The sequence below is a fragment of the Apis florea genome, unplaced genomic scaffold (genome assembly GCF_048593485.1).
Source record: "Apis florea isolate Af1SG1 unplaced genomic scaffold, ASM4859348v1 contig_2201_pilon, whole genome shotgun sequence".
NCBI classification, from domain to species: Eukaryota; Metazoa; Arthropoda; class Insecta; order Hymenoptera; family Apidae; genus Apis; species Apis florea.
In genome coordinates this window covers 1,570,359-1,586,942 of record NW_028256542.1, presented here as the reverse complement: position 1 = coordinate 1,586,942, position 16,584 = coordinate 1,570,359, and the positions used below count along the sequence as shown (strand labels likewise).

The 16,584-nt window shown below is 28.4% G+C and overlaps 1 protein-coding gene across 2 annotated transcripts in view; it reads right to left on the bottom strand.

Annotated features, from left to right (window-relative positions):
• Positions 1–7,032: 7,032 nt before the first annotated feature.
• CycD (cyclin D) overlaps positions 7,033–16,584 on the bottom strand; it is a 45,217-nt gene continuing 35,665 nt past the window's right edge. The window contains exons 3-5 of one of the 2 annotated variants that reach the window (XM_012483414.3): positions 15,402–15,564; positions 9,797–9,942; positions 7,033–8,583 (exon numbers count right to left, since the gene is read on the bottom strand). In XM_012483414.3, coding sequence (XP_012338868.1) covers positions 8,377–8,583; positions 9,797–9,942; positions 15,402–15,564 — 516 coding nt within the window. In that variant the 3' untranslated portion in view covers positions 7,033–8,376. Of the gene's footprint in view, positions 8,584–9,621; positions 9,943–15,401; positions 15,565–16,584 lie in introns of both variants that reach the window. The other variant, XR_015295085.1, reaches the window with a different exon arrangement.

Genomic DNA, 16,584 nt, shown 5'->3' with positions numbered 1-16,584 from the left:
TTTTGTTTTATATCATTTTTAAACAACTTATTATATATTAACACTGATTTGCCTTTATAAAACAAAAAATTATATAAAAATTATAAATAATCGTAAAATGTGTATTGTGATCGTTTCATTGTTAGACTGAAAAATAATGTTGCATTTTATGTTATTTTATGCTTTAGGGCATATCTGTATTGTCATGTTAAAGTTATGTAATTTTAATCTTTTCATCATTTTCTTCTTATATATATAATATTTATATATTATTAGTAAAAATTTATAATTATAATATCATAAATCTTTTATGCAAATATTAGAAAAATTAAACATTTCGCAAAAATTTATAATACATATTATTTTTGATTAATATAAATTTATTGATGGAGAACTTAATATAAATTATGAATGATATTTAAATATAATTATGGATAATATTTAAATATATTTAAATATATATAAAATATGGAATAATATTACAAACACTTTAACATGACATCAGTGTGCATCTATTCATAATACTCAAACAAATAACTTATAAGTCTTAATTTAAAATTGAAAGTCATGTCCATCTATTCGATTTATACCGTTTCTCGGATAATTGAAAAAAAATCAAGTTCTTTACCAAGTTTGTATATAAATGAAAGATTACAAAGCTTGATGTAACGTATAGAATCTTTTACAAGACAACTATCGTATAATATAATTGTATATATATGAACTGTAAACAAAATACCGTAATATTGTACAGTAGAATAAAGGATTATTAAAATGAAAGAATTTTATTTATACTTTATAATTGTACATATAAATTAAATACAAAATAAAGAGCATGTAGTAAGACAAAGACAGAAATAAAAGTAAGAATTGATCATTAGCACCATCTTTAGTACTTAGTTCTTAGTACTAGTATCTTTGATACTCAAGAGATGGCGATAATAATCAATTCGTACTCTATCTCTATCTTTTTTTATTATTTGCTCTCTTTGTCTATATTTGTGTTTAATCTACGGCACTCTGAAGATGGCGCTAATTGTTGAATTTTTATCCTATCTCTGTCCTTTTCTTACTATTTGCTCTCTTTATATTTGTTTTTGGCGCATAATACAAATGAAGTATGGGATTTGAACATACTTTCATAATTTCTTTTTCAAACAATAATATGTTTTAATTTTTAATGTAAAAAATATAAATATAACATTCTTGGCTTTACAATATATCAGTAAAATGCAATATTTAATGTACCTACAGAATATTATATAACAGAATATTAGTTTTATTTCTTATGTATAATTTTATATTGAAATATAATTTATCACATTATCATATTATTCTGATTCGAATAGCACTAAGATAATATTATAATGGTATGAGTATTTTAAGTAATGAAAAAAATAAAGCAAAAAAATGTATTGAATGTTAAAAATGTAATGTTAATTCTATATCTACGCTATAGATATTTTCACAGCCGGCAGTTATTTTTTATGCACAAATTCCTCAGAGACAAGAGTGATTAATATTGAATATTTGAATGATATAAAGACAGATTGAAATAATTTTTTCATATATAGTATTTTTTTATCTTAATAAAATGATAAAGAGAAATAAGAAATAAAGAAGACACGTCTTACGACTGTATAAAATACTAATACTTTATTTTTCAATCGCCCGTGCGTTATACTACGCACAATAAGATATGTACAAAGTTTATTGTACCGGCTTTTATCTCGCCTGATACAATTGATCGCGCAATTAACCGATTAAAAATCATATTTTACGTGCTAGATTTAAAAATTAACGCATAAGTGTGATTCTTGAATTTATCTGTTTTCACATTTGTTTTTTTTTTTTTTTTTTTTTTTTCATTCTTCTGCACACTTTTTCGCTGCGAGTGAGATTTAAAAAAAAAAAAAAAAGCTATACATGCTGTTTCGAGCGGTGTATGCGGTGCCTGAGGTATATCAGTGGTATGTCTATTGCGTTGCTTTGCTTCGAACGAAAAGATTAAGAAAACAACTGATAAAATATACAAAATGGAAAATAATATATTCGATAACATTATCGATGCGAGCTCATCGAACGCATACACTATTATTTTGTTCGTCGAATCTGGCAGTGAATCCTCATTGCAAAGGAAAATTGAGCTTCAATCCCTTCGGTTCGAGTAGATACAAAGATGCAAAGTGTTCGCGGAGCACGATTAAGATTGTGAATGTTGGAGATGAACTGCGCATGATCACACGACATGAATAAATTTAAACACTCTATGCTCGCATCGAACGAAAAAAAAAAAACAGAAAGTTAAAAATTTGGGTCCTCGCATGTTTCAGGATTAGGATTTAATAAAAAAAGGAACAAAAAAAAAAAAAAAAGTAAAGAATTGTTGTGACATGCTAGTTACATAAAATTATTTTTTCGTTCGGTGGTGTTAAAAGAAGGAAAAGAGTGTCGCAAGCTCGTCGTGTTCTTACAAAGCTAAAACAGAGGCGGAATAACGGGGTTGTTCGATTGGAACGAGACGCGATTTAGGAACAGGTTCGCAACCTAGGGTCGCGAATTTCTAACGAGTTCTATTTCATCGAACTTGTGATTATCTCATCGAGATATCTTTTTCTATTTTTTTTTTATTTTTTATAATACCGTTAAATTATTTTTGCATATTTGTAATTATTTGTTAGCGATTTGCCTTTTTAAAAGATTCGTCCATTGTTTGCAGTATTTTTATAATAATATCATGTAATAACAAATAGTGTATACAAATAGTGTACAAAACAGTGTATTTTATACAAAATAGTGTATAAAATAATTAAAAATTAATACATATATCTATTATAAATGAAAAATTATATATTATAATGAAGGATGTAATTAACGTAAATAAAATAATAATATAAATCCAAAAATATATGGATATTGGAAAAAAACTCATACAAAACATTAAGGAATGCAAACCTTGAGAAATGAACATATATAAATTCCAAAATATAAGAACTTTAATAAGTGAATCTAAATAAGTGCAAAGTAAATGATTAAAATAGTATATATATAGAGATCTTTACAATTAAATAAAGAGCTTTTCTATAAAAAAAAAAAAACACCGTCTATAATGCAAATAAATATTCTTACAAATCTTGAATTAAAACAAAAAAAAAAAAAAAGGAATTAGAAAACAATATATGTAGATTCAGTATCCATGCATAAAGTCAAATCTGAAATCTATTAACAAAATTAAAGGTCTTAAAAGAGCATAAATCTCAAGATTAAGTACGATTCTAACAAATAAAGCAAACCAAAAAAATTGCAGATAAATTATTTACCGTAAACTTATGGTCTATAACATTAAGTTAACAATAAAACTGAATTTCAATGTATAACATGAGGAAATAGACGATATCATTATAATTATTATTTATCTCCCGCGAATTTAAATTTCAAATTATTTTTAAAATAATGTATGCTTCATATACATGAACACATTATACATTAAATACACTAATTAAATTAACTTTTTCTAAAAACTTTACTTTTTGAGCATTACTTTTTATCGAAACAATAAATTTTCAACGGACGACTCGTAGAAAGAGGCAAATACTCAAAAAAAAGTTTCATCGATTTTCTAATCTTGATCGAACTTATAAGAGAACTCGAGACCCTGCATCAAGGAACTGTCAATATCCGGTTTACAATTGCTCGACGTAGCTCCGATGCGTCCCTTCCCCGTCTCTCGACAATGTTCCCATTCTTCCAAGGTACACAATGATACGTGTTTAAAATATACAAATACATATATACACAATACACACACACACACATATATACATATATATATTTGTATATATAAAATACACAATATACAATACATATACAAATATATAAATATATGTATATATACATACATATATACTATAAGTGTGTGTACAGAGAACGCATTATCGTACGCTAGTAGTACAAGTATGAAAAAGATCAGCCATGCGTACATCAGCCTGGATCATTCGTTTTCTTCTTTCTTTCATTTTTATATTATTCGATCTCTCTCTACATTGTACTAAGATTTGGTTATTTGAAGAGTATATTACTAACTAAGTTTCGCTTCGTGGCACAGGGATTTTCCTCCCATTTATCGTGTTTTCTCTTTATTTTTTTTTTTTTTTTTCTTATTTCTTAGTTGGAATGCGCGGATTTATTCTCTCGAGCGCAGTCGAAATCGCATATATATATATATATATAGACCTCTTCCATTCTTCTTCTTTTCTCTTTCTTGTTTGACTTCGTTTCATTTTAATCATCTAAAGAAGAATTCGCATTCCTCAAATTCTCCGTCTTTCTTTTTTTACTCTAATAGACGCACTTTAAGTACTAACGAATTCGTGGATTTTTTATTTTTTTGATTTTTTATTTTGTTTTTTTTTTATGTTTTTTTTTTTTTTTTTTTTTTTTTTACTTTTTTCAAAATGAACGTTTGACGCTGGCCTCAACTACTGTCGTTTGAACGCATATTTATTTTTTGAAATCAAAGATTGGAATTTATATTATTTTTCTATGTTTGTTGTTTTAGTTGTATTGGAAAATTCTACTTTAACTACTTGACAATCTAATTATATGTACATATAGCGTAGTAGATTAATGGGAATAATTTAAATATTTGTTTTGTTTTATAAAAGAAGATGATAGTAATGATACAGATATATGTTGGATGAACGATAGTAGTTGAGGTTTTATTCTTCTGGTGCTGTGGATTTGTGCGATTAAAATTGTTTTATATATATATATATATTTTTTTTTTCTTTATGATTTGGAGTTAAAAATTTGGTTTGAATATTATGTTATGGTAAGGGATAATTTATTTACAATGATCTAAATTTGAAAATTTCGTTTTAATTGGTCTAATTTTAAGAATTTTTATGTATTTAAGTGACAATTGATGACTTTATAAAATACACAGATATGAATATCAAATTTTATTGAATTTTTATCTTTTATTTTCATCTATCTTGTCCTAATCATTAATTGAGACTTGTTGCATCTTCCGATTTTGTACTTTTAATATTTTATCCAAATATACTTATTTAAAAATTTTAAGAAACATTCGTTATAATACAAATGAAATTTTATAAAATCTCATATTTCATGCACTTCTAACAAACCCACAGAATAAAAATCACAGCACCAAAATGGTTTAATTATTAAACAATTTCTAAATATTCTGTTGTCTGTCTACTTATAATTAAATTTTCCAACTTTTCTTTATCAATTCTATCATTCTGCCACATTACTTGCCGCTCTATCTTACACGGACTACGTGTTACCTCTTAATCATACGCCTCGTATAGCTTACCTACATATATACAGCCGCGATTCGAGAGGAAAAATATCCATGTAGAGCAGTGGTTTTGATCACATAAAGTGGTACAAATTAAAACTGATTCAGTTTAATTATCAGAGTCATTCTTTTATTAAATTCTTTCAATAAAAACTCATGATTAATTTTGTTGCAAAAAAATTTTAAACTTAAATAGATGCTAGTTTTTATTAAGATTAAATTTAATGATACTCACTAATAATATCCTATTTAATTCTCTGAATGTTTAATTTTAATAATGATTATTAGTTGAAATGAAAGATTTCATTATCTTTTGTAGTAACTTAAACTTATTAAAGTTTAATGCAAACAAGCTCAAGATTAATATGAAATATATTTTAATAATGATCAATTTTTGTTATTGTACACAAAATATAGAATACTTCTGAAGTTTTGAGAATGTAATAATAAATTAAACAAAAATTTGAATAATGCTATAGATGCAAAATCATTCAAGTTGTACATTATTCGATCATCATCAATTAAATCAAATTTAAAATAATTTTATGCTTCTAAGAAATTAAGAAATTAAAAAACCAGATTTAAAAAGTGCCACTTATAAATGAAATATGTGAAATATAAGTTTATAAATTTAACATTTGGTAATTATCTATAAATCTTCAATTTCAAAACCATCTCTCTACATTGTTAAAACTTTTCTTCGCCTTTTACTTTTTTCGCCTATGAAAAATTCAACATACAACGACGTACAAATCACACATTCACATACTGTGCATCAGACGTTGTTCACAGATGCATCATGGGCCGGCACAACCGATCTTAGGAACCGAGTGGAATAAGCGACAGATTGCGCCACACCCCCAAAAGGAAATTCATTTGGATATAAACACATATAACGTAACATAAGTATAAAAGAACAAAAGGGAACTATTTTTCTATCGTAAAAATGCTTCCCTGTTCCTTTCATATCTCTCTATAATAACTCGCACAAGCAGTCAGTGTTTTTTCTTTTCGTTTTCTTTCATTATCGCCCACACATACATACGCACGCACACATCTCGTGTATATATAATGTGTACATATATATAATAACTTTCCTCGTATGTATAGCTATGTACAAAACACTAAGTGACTCGATATGACTATGTGCATTTTTCTTCTTATTTTCTGCTTTTCTTCTCTTATCTTTTTTTTAGTCCGGCAGATGAGGATTAAAATCACGTTTCCTCCTATTTTTCATTGTTCTTTAGATTATTTTTTTTTTTTTTTTTTTTAATGATACATAAAATTGGCGTAGTAGCTTCGTCGTCCTGCTACTAAAAATTAAGTGTACAATTCTATTACGAAATAGATGCATGAAGCGTATTGCATTGTCTTCCCTTAACGGCATGTCTACCGATCTCTCCTTTCTTTTCTTTAACTATTTCTAATCTCTTTTAGGTTTTCCCTTAACCCTTCTCGAAATCAATTTTTCAAATTTTTAATATCTTTGCTATTTTTAAGTCTCTTTCGAAGATGCTTTTAAAATAATTTGTTTTTTCTTTTCTTTTCTTTTTTTTATAATTCATTTCATTTCTTATGCATTCGAATGCTCTTTTTTTAAGAAGTACACTTTTTTTCCTCTTTTGCTTCTTTTAGATTTAAACATTGACTTTTGAATCATATAATGATTTTAAATCACATTTAAAATTTTTTTTTATAATATTTAATCAGTTATTAATTCTTTGTAGATCAATTTCTTTTCATTTTTTCTATATAAATTGAATTGATCAAAAGTTGAAATTATATAAATGTTTCGAAAAAAAAAACGAAAACATTGTTATATGCTTCAATTTTTTTTTTTTTTTTTTTTTTTTTTAAGTTATTTCGCTTATCATTTGACATTCAAATACATTTTCTTCTACAGAAAGAAATATCTAACTTAAAAGAGATAATAATTTGTCCAATTAAAATTGTTCAATCAACACTTGAAAAAAGAAATAAACAAATTCGATTTTTTCATATTCAGCATCTTCGATCAATAAATTTTCATAATGCCGATAAGAGGGTATTGTTTCTAGAAAAAAAAAAAAAAAAAAAAAGAAAAAGTAGAATATAAAGAAATAATAATAATAATAAAAGAAAAAAGGTTTCAGGAAATTTTAGATCATGATTCGAGACGGACAAATAATCTATGTCAATGAAATGAGAACAAAACTGATCCCAATGTCTCGAATAATCAAATGCGCACAAATCTTGGCAAATAAAAACGCGTATAATTAAATAACAAAGTGGGTCCATTAAAAGCTTGGGCCCTCGTATTCGTCACTCGACTCTCTACATATACATATATATATGTATATATATATATATATATATATATATATATATATGTACATATGTATACATATATAAAAGATTCTGCACGCGGAATTACGATTGGGACGATACTCGATATGGATCGTTGCTCGATCCTTGAGTAAAAACTATAACAGCTATCGAATAGCTTTATCTATACAGATCGGCTAAAATTCGTATATTTCGCTCTTTTGCATCAATGAGCTCTCACAAATCGAGCACGTGAAAAATAATCTTCCATCGTTCAAAAAATCGCCCACTTAAATGGCGATAAATTAATCCTCCAATTAAAACACACTACAGAAGGATTTGACAAAAAGAGGAAAAAAAAAAATTGTCTCTAATCCCTCGATTATCCTTAATTCGATAAATCTTCACGACGAATGTACAAAATCCGTACAGAACACTATAATATCGAACACGTTCTGAGATGTCTCTCTCTTTTCGAAGACGATTTTGTTCACAGTGATGACGAAGGGAAATCAAATGATTCGGTCGAGCAAGCATAACATATTCGTATATTCTGTGTCCTTTTCCTTATATGTGTGTGTATCTTCTTCAGGAATTTTCTTGCATATCCTCTCGCTCGAATTTCTTCTCTTCATTCTTTTCGATTCTCTTCTTGACCGAGGATTTTCCAGCATCGTCGTCTTCCTCGCTACTGGGTATCCTTTCCTCCTCGGCTTCTAGGCTCAGCAGAGAGTCACCCTGGCCAGAGTTTCCCTCAGTGGCGTCTCTCAAAAATGGACGTCCCTCACGTCGGTCGGTGTTCCCGCCTTCTCGTGTTCCAGGATCTTTTCCTGGCTGGTTATCTCGTCCCCCAGAGGCCTTTGCGATGCACCCGATGATCCAGTCATCTGATGACCATTTCCGCCGGCACCATCAGCACCCACTGCTTGAGAGACCATCTCCTCAATCTGTTCCAGGCAACCTTGCAAATAATCCTGCAAAAATAAGGATAATAAGTTTAAAAATTTATTTTTATCATAACATTCATTTATTATATACTTAATTAATTGTATTTTATTTATATTCAACTATATTATTTAATGTATATCGTATTATTCTTCAAGTTTTTTTTTTTTTTTTTTTTTTTATATATATATAATAGAAGAAACAAAAATTTGCGAAATAATGTAATTAATTAATCGAATTTACAACTTTATAACTTTGATCGATACAAAGAATTTTCAAGAGACAGTTTGAGAGATCGTTCGCGAATCCAGCGAAGACGTCGCGCAAAAACGTGCTGATGAACGGAGTGTAGCAGGTGTCGGGCACATGTTTACAGAGAAAAAACCGACAGCGTGACAAGAAAGGGAAAAGACGATTCGAAACACGCGCAGACTATACATTCATAATGCGCCGAGTGCAAATAAAGTGCATGCGTGAATGGCTCGGCATGGGGTCTACGCCCTGTAAGCGCAATATTTTCGACGACCACATGTGTTTAGAAACAGGAAGAACGTACTAAGAACTATGTTGACCACCTGCCCCCTCTGTTCATTCATAACCTCGAACCGTTGAGATTCTTAAGAAAGTGTAAAAATGATAGTGTCTATATGATTTTTTGATGAATTATTTCTTATAATATTGTAATTTAATAACACATCAACGACTGAAAAATTAAAATTTATATAGAAAATAGACATTGGCTTATTGTTAACTTAAAAGATATTCAAAATTCATTTATATAATATTTGTTTCCAATAGTATTTTTTATAGTCGGGATAGTCTGAGTGTGGTTTCTGTAGATGTATTTTTATAAGATTTTTATCTGATATAATCACATTTATAAATTCATTTCTTATATATTCATAAAAATAAAGGATTTGCAATTGCAGTTATTTAAAAAATTTAAAAAATCAACAACTTAACCTCAAAGTAGAAAAAAGATAAGAAGTTCAATAGAAAGAATCAACAGAATTTTGTAATTTTATTTGATCTGTTTATAATTAAACAAAAATGTTTGATAAACTTACATGTTTTATACAGAAGGAGACAGGGGATATAGAAGATAAGGTTGTCATAGGACATTTACTTCCGACACTTGGGGTAAACCGGGTGCAAACCAAGTTGAGATTAAATCTATTCCTTGACACTGCTATATGAGGTTATTCTCGTGTATCATACAATAATATCAACACGAGGACAAACCTGTTCGATAGCCGTGATGCGAGTTAGCTCGTCGAGGAGGCCGGCCAGTCCGTAACCGCTTTTCCCTGTCCAATCGAGTCCGTGAAGGGCTGCCGCGACGCTCGCTGCCGCTATCATGCTTGGTGTATACATCGAGAATTTGTACTCTGTAAAAATAAATATAAATTGCATTAGTAATATTTAAAATTTCTTTTTTGTGTGATAAATCGTGATATTGTTGACTTGATGGTAATAAAAATATAAAGTTGATTTTATAGGAATTTCTAATTCTTTCAAAATATTCATTATCGATAAAATTCTTTCTAAAATAAACTTCTATTGTTGGTCATAATGTACATACATTTTTACTTGCATATGTATATATTTTTACCTTTTAAAATAATTCTTTCTATGAGAAAATCTAATCATTGTTTAATATAAAACATTCACCATGTGCACACAAAATTCCTTAGATCGTTCCTTTAATTCCAAACACACGTCTCAGTCATTCCAAGTAACACCCATACGGCATACGAAGTATCCAATTTCCCAAAACAGGTGGGGACATCTCCTGCCGAAATATCGAAAGCATTAAACAAACTTAACCAAAAAATAAGAATAAATAATTATTCAAAATATTTTCCAAAAGTTACATTAGGATGATCATGAAACAAATCCTAGAATTCCGTCTAACGATTCTTTGAATTGTTCAAGGCTAAAATCTGCTAATAGAACCGCAGGTAGACACGTCCCAGGAAAAGGGCATTCGAAATGAGATTTATAACGTTGAAAAGTGCGACCTTCGGGAGGACCAAGCCCAAAGATTTCCAACAGAACAAATACTATCGCACAATCTCTCTTCAGTCACATACTCGTTTCTCTATCGCTTTGAGTTTACTACATAGCTATAAGTTAAAGCTTTTACCACCTTAGACATGATGTGCTAGCCTTAACATCGCTATGAATGCCAATGATCGCCAATGAAAACCGGACATAAACTAACGAACAATTAAGCCGATTGGCTATGGTATCTATGTTTTAAAGATACGAATTCCAAATGATAATCGTTGGCACATCTCTTAACGGTATCTTCTTCTAGCCAAAAAAACAGTGACCTGAAACTTTCTAATGCCTTTGTTGTTTTAGAAAAGGTTAATGTCCTTTTTTAAGAATAATTTACGAACTGAGAAAAAAAAAAGGATACAAGAACTGAGAATAAAAAATGTTTTTGAAAATAAAAAAAATGTTATTTTTCATTGATATTGATATTGATATGACAAATATTATTTTTTATCATACTTATGAAAATAATCCTGAGATGATCACATTATTTTTTTTAATATAAATTTTTAATATGTTTTTTAACTTAAAAAATTTTATCAAGTATTAGGAGACTTACAAACGGCATTGCAATGCAAATTATATTTAATAAATATAACTTGAATAAGCGAAAAAAGATCGACTGGATATGTCATTAAATCGATCCGTTTGATGAAATACGTTTAGTGCAAGCAATTCAGCATCATGGTTGACGAGCGAACTATCGTAAAGCGCACCTTGAGGTCGACAATAAACGTGATAATCATTGACGTGATCGTATTCATCCTTTTACATCAATAATATACCGGCGCATGTTTTGTCCGGATTTTTCTCAAATGCGAACGCTATTCATTCATGGAAAGATGGGAACAGGTTCCTGGACAACCGAAATATCCGATGGACGAGATGAAATTGAACAGGCAATGTATATGTGAGCGCATACGCGCGCGCGCACAGCGTAATAAAGACATTAAGAATGGAATTCCACAAAGCCGCTCTTAAATTTGCAGAACCATGAAAAAAAGAAAAAGAAATTTATACATATATATGTATACATATATTCTTATATATTCTTATAGTCTGTGCAGATCCTCATGGATCATGAATTATTATTGGTAAACGGCATTCCTGTATGAAGATTATCCTTATTCAATTGATTCCGACTTTTTTTTTATTTTTAATTATTTCTTGATTATATTTAATTATGCTTTCCTCATTATAATTTTAATTTCAATTTTAAATTTCATTCTGTTTTAGATGGAATTTTTTAAAAAATCTTTTTAGAAAAGTTTATATTTTAAGAGCTTCTTTGATGTCATTCCTTAATTTTGTATTTTTTTAATTTTCTTTCATTTTGATTTTCTTTTCTCTTTTTCTTTTATTTTTTTTTATAATTATTCTGACAGAAGTTGAGTTTTTTTTTTAATATAATTCAATATTCGTCGAAACTTCTGTTGTTTTATTTTCAAGATTTTAGTTCTCTTTTCTTGATGAATCTTTCTTGAAGTTCTATTTCGCATATTCTATCTTTCCTTCTCTTTTGCTTCGTATTTACTGTTGTTCTCTTTAGGATGTCTCTTTTCCATCTTTCTTTAAGCTTCTTTTCATTCTCGTACCATTTCATTCTGGTTATGCTTTCTCAATACCCTCTTTCTTGGGTTCCCTATTCTTATATTCTGCTTTTTTAGTTCCTTTCCTTTTTAATATCTTTTTGCCTCTACATTTCTTTTATTTTTGCTGTCTTTCTCCTTTTCTTTTCTTCGCTCCTGACGACTAAATTAAAATCTTTTCTTTACTTTTTCATCTGACATCTTTATTATATTCTCTTCAAAATTCATAATGGATTATAGCATGTGAGAAGTTTGATGCATTAAAAAAAATATCAGTTTCTTGAAGTGCATAAAAAATAAGATCAAATTTTTCTTTTCAATATGATAATTGAAAGATTTTTATATTTTTTTGCTATAAAAACGTATGTATATATACTTTTGCAAATATGTTGATTTATTTTAATGAAAATAGTTTTTTTAATATAAAAAATTTTAACTTTTAAAAATTTTTATAATTAGAGTTTACCACCAAAAACTAATTCCAAAATTACATATTAATTCGATTCGAAAAAAATCACAAAATGGAATTTAACATTTTAAATCATCAACTTGATATAGATTTGACTATATGTATATATTCAAGATATCAAACAAAAAAATCAACAAAGCAAAAAAAGAAAAAAAGAAAAATACTAAATTCAGAATGAATATTAATAATTCATTGCATTAGTCGGTTGCATCTCGAAAACAATTTTTTGAATCGCGTCAATCGTGTGTCGCAAGGGCGTGGAATCAAAAAAGGAGATGGGGAGGCAGGTTCACGGACCTTCCGCGATTCAAGGAAGCGGCTGGAATTCGTGGCGCCGTTTGCTTCTCTTTTCGTCGCTGAAAAAGAGGGTCAACCGACTCGAACTGGACTCAGCCGAGCTACCTAGTTTGGCTCGTGAGAAACAATCATCGTCTCCCGGCCCGCTTCTAGTCTTTTCTCCTTCTCCGCACGGGACCACCGAGTCGGCCAGACGGCGAAGGACGATGGTCCTTGCTTTTTGCCATCCCCGCTTGTAATAACAACCGACTGGAAGCAGCCAGAAGGGGATTTAAACGTGTCTCGCGATCTCGTCATGTCCGACGCCCCCTTCTTCTTTCTCTTCTTCTCATTCCTTTTCTTTTCTTCCTTCTCAAATTCTCTTCCTTTCTTTTTAACTCTTCTCTCTGTTCTGCAATTTTCCGACGAGATTCTGATGATTCCAATTTGGTAATTTCTGTTTTAGATAAATATAGATAATCGTTTAGATAACTTTTGATGATCGAATTACAACAATAAAATTATAATTCCATTTTAAATATAATAAAGAATGTGAAAAATATAATAAAAAATATAATAAATGAGATAAATAACAGGATAATCATATGATTTATGATATACAAAATGGAAAATTTCATTGTATAATATACATAGCTGCAAAATAAGTGAGCCAATATCTTTGTTAAAATACAATCTTCAAGAATTCAATTAAAAAATTAAAAATATTTGCAATAGAAAATAGATTAAGTTTGTACTTTTTTTTATCTATTTTGCTACATTTGTATGTGTAATCACATTCACAAAAAAAAGATCATGATTTCAATGATTTCATCATCAAGAAAAATTTAATTAACCAGAAATTAAGTATAGTATATACTTACATATTTTATATATATCTATAAATTGATTTTTTTTTCCTTTATTTTTTTTTAATACTTCAAGTACTCATTAAAAATAATTAAATATAATTTATAAATGTAAATAATATCATAAAATTGAGGTTATGATACATCACGATGCATTATTCCAGTTATTCCGTTTTAAATTATCAATTTATGTCAAATAATTTATTTTACGCATCTTTTTATTAAATTATCTATAAAAAATTTATTAAAAGAATTAAAAATCTATCAAATTATCAAGTAAAACGCGCGAAATATAAATCACATTTTTACACTTTCATTATGATAATCTTTATGGCAATTTTTACGTATCGTATGACCCGTTAAATGAAGCGAAAAGAAATGAAGATACAGGGGTATAGAGAAAAAGAGAGAGAGAGGAAGAAAAAACGAAACGCATAGAATCGATTCAAAGTAGTTACGTGATGGTTTCCACCGGGTGCTTATACTACGCACCGGCATATTCATTAACGCGTGAGTTAACGATGCATGTTCCCGATTGTTTACGATGCCATGGCACGGTTCTAATGAGACTAACAATGAAGACTCGCGTGTAAAAATTGCATTTTAAATCATATGGTATTTATCACGCGCTGCTCCACATGATTATAATTTCTAATAGATGAATTCTTCTAATATCGATAAAATTTGAAATTTGAAAATGTGCAAATTAGGAAATTTGTGTAACTTGTATTTAAAATTTGCTAATAATATATAAGTTAATTCTTATAACATTGTGTAAATGTCGAAAAAAATGGTATTTAAATTTAATTTTGTTTCAATTTTATATGTATATTTTGTGTATTTAAATTTTCAATAAAACTCATATTGAAAAATTAAATTAAAATTAATTGCGTAATAAATTCTATTATAAATGGAGGTTAAATATATGTTGATTAAAGAAACTTAAATCAAATGTTAAATATTTTTTGTTTTATAACAATGTGTTAATAATAATTTTATACTTAAAATTCCGATTTCCAACGTAAATCATGTTCTTGACATAAAATTGTGAATGATCTTTTTCTTATGCAATTTTTAATGTGAAATCTATTAACCTAATAAGCTGAGCAACCTTGTTATATTCAAAACAGTATCCGTTCGAATAATTCTTTTTTATTTAAAAAACATTAATAACTCACACAAATACAAATTTATCTCCGTTTTCAAAAAGATTGAATTATTATTTTGTATACATACCTTAAATTAATTTATCAATACACAATACATATAACTCAAACAAATTCAAACTAATAACTTATACTTGTTGCTAGAATCCCATATATCATAAAATTTAAAATGAAAATTGCTCTACATATATCTTTTATACAAATTCAACGTAAATTATCCGAAATTTTGAAACTTAACCTAATCTTCTCCAACACAAATCTATTTCACACTATGGCTGCCAGAATAAAGAAACTGTTCACATTATTTATCTTAGTTCTCTTAAATTTTCTATGGTGGAGCGCATGCGCATGCGTCACGCACATTCGTCCCACATACATAAATAAATATGGCGGTTCAGTATAATCCCAATCATTTCTCACCTCTTGCACTAAGGGCGATGAAGGTTTGCGCGTGCCTTCTGACCATCACTGGATCCCAAGTACGTGGTACTGGCAATCTGCTTAGGATGTGCATCAGAAAGTCACCAGGTGTTACAGCGGATAATTCCCATTTCAGCTTCGATACGACCAACTGTTCCCACCTCTGCAACAATCAAAAGAGAACAGGATGTGTTTAGACGATCGCCATTATCCACCTTGTTACGTTGGCGAAATTTTCGTATTGGGAATGTATTTCAAAGGGTTGGACGTAGGTGGATGGGTAGGTGTGCCAATAATGCATAGAAACGAATAAGGGAATAACTCTCTGTCGTATAGAAGACTGTATAAACTGCATTGTTGTTTGTGATTTTTAATCTTTTATAATTAGATTGGATATTGGGTATATTATCTTTTTAAAGTTTTTAAATAGTTATTAATTTAAGAAATTACTTTAACTCCGAATTTCTTTTCATTATAGCATTATTAGAAATTATTGAAATCAAAAGTTGAATAATGTCGAAAATTTAGGTTATTGGCATAACCTAAAATTAGAATAAAATGCAAAATTGAAATTTTAAAAGTACTTTTACGTTTAAAATTATTTTTAAATGCTGCGAATCGTATATTAAAATATTTCACACAACACATGATATGAATATAAAAAATTTTTTCTCGTATGTGTTTGATGTGATGAATATCGTATACATTATATATTTGATATACGTTACATCGTAAATATATATATTATATATGCATACGTGTATATATATATATTGTTCATATCACATTCAATATATGGACATCCTTCACTTTCCGTATTTAATAAGCTTGATATTATTACACTGCGTAATTTACATATTGGATATTTTTCATATCACAAACGATATCGAGTGTTTCGCAAGTATGCGCTACCGTGGGATCCGTTACGTTGAAACATAATTAAGATAAACGTTAAAAACATACAATTATATGAAAATTTTTTAAAATTAAGTTCTTGTAATATCAGAGCTTATTATTTTTCTTCCTTTTTGTTTTTAATAATTATTAAGATGATAAAAATTATTGTTTGTTTTAAATTATATATATTAACATATTCATTAATGTGACTAAAAAATATAAGCTTGGATTAGAATAATCTTAATTTATATTACATTAACTTAAATATAATCTTTTTATGTATAGA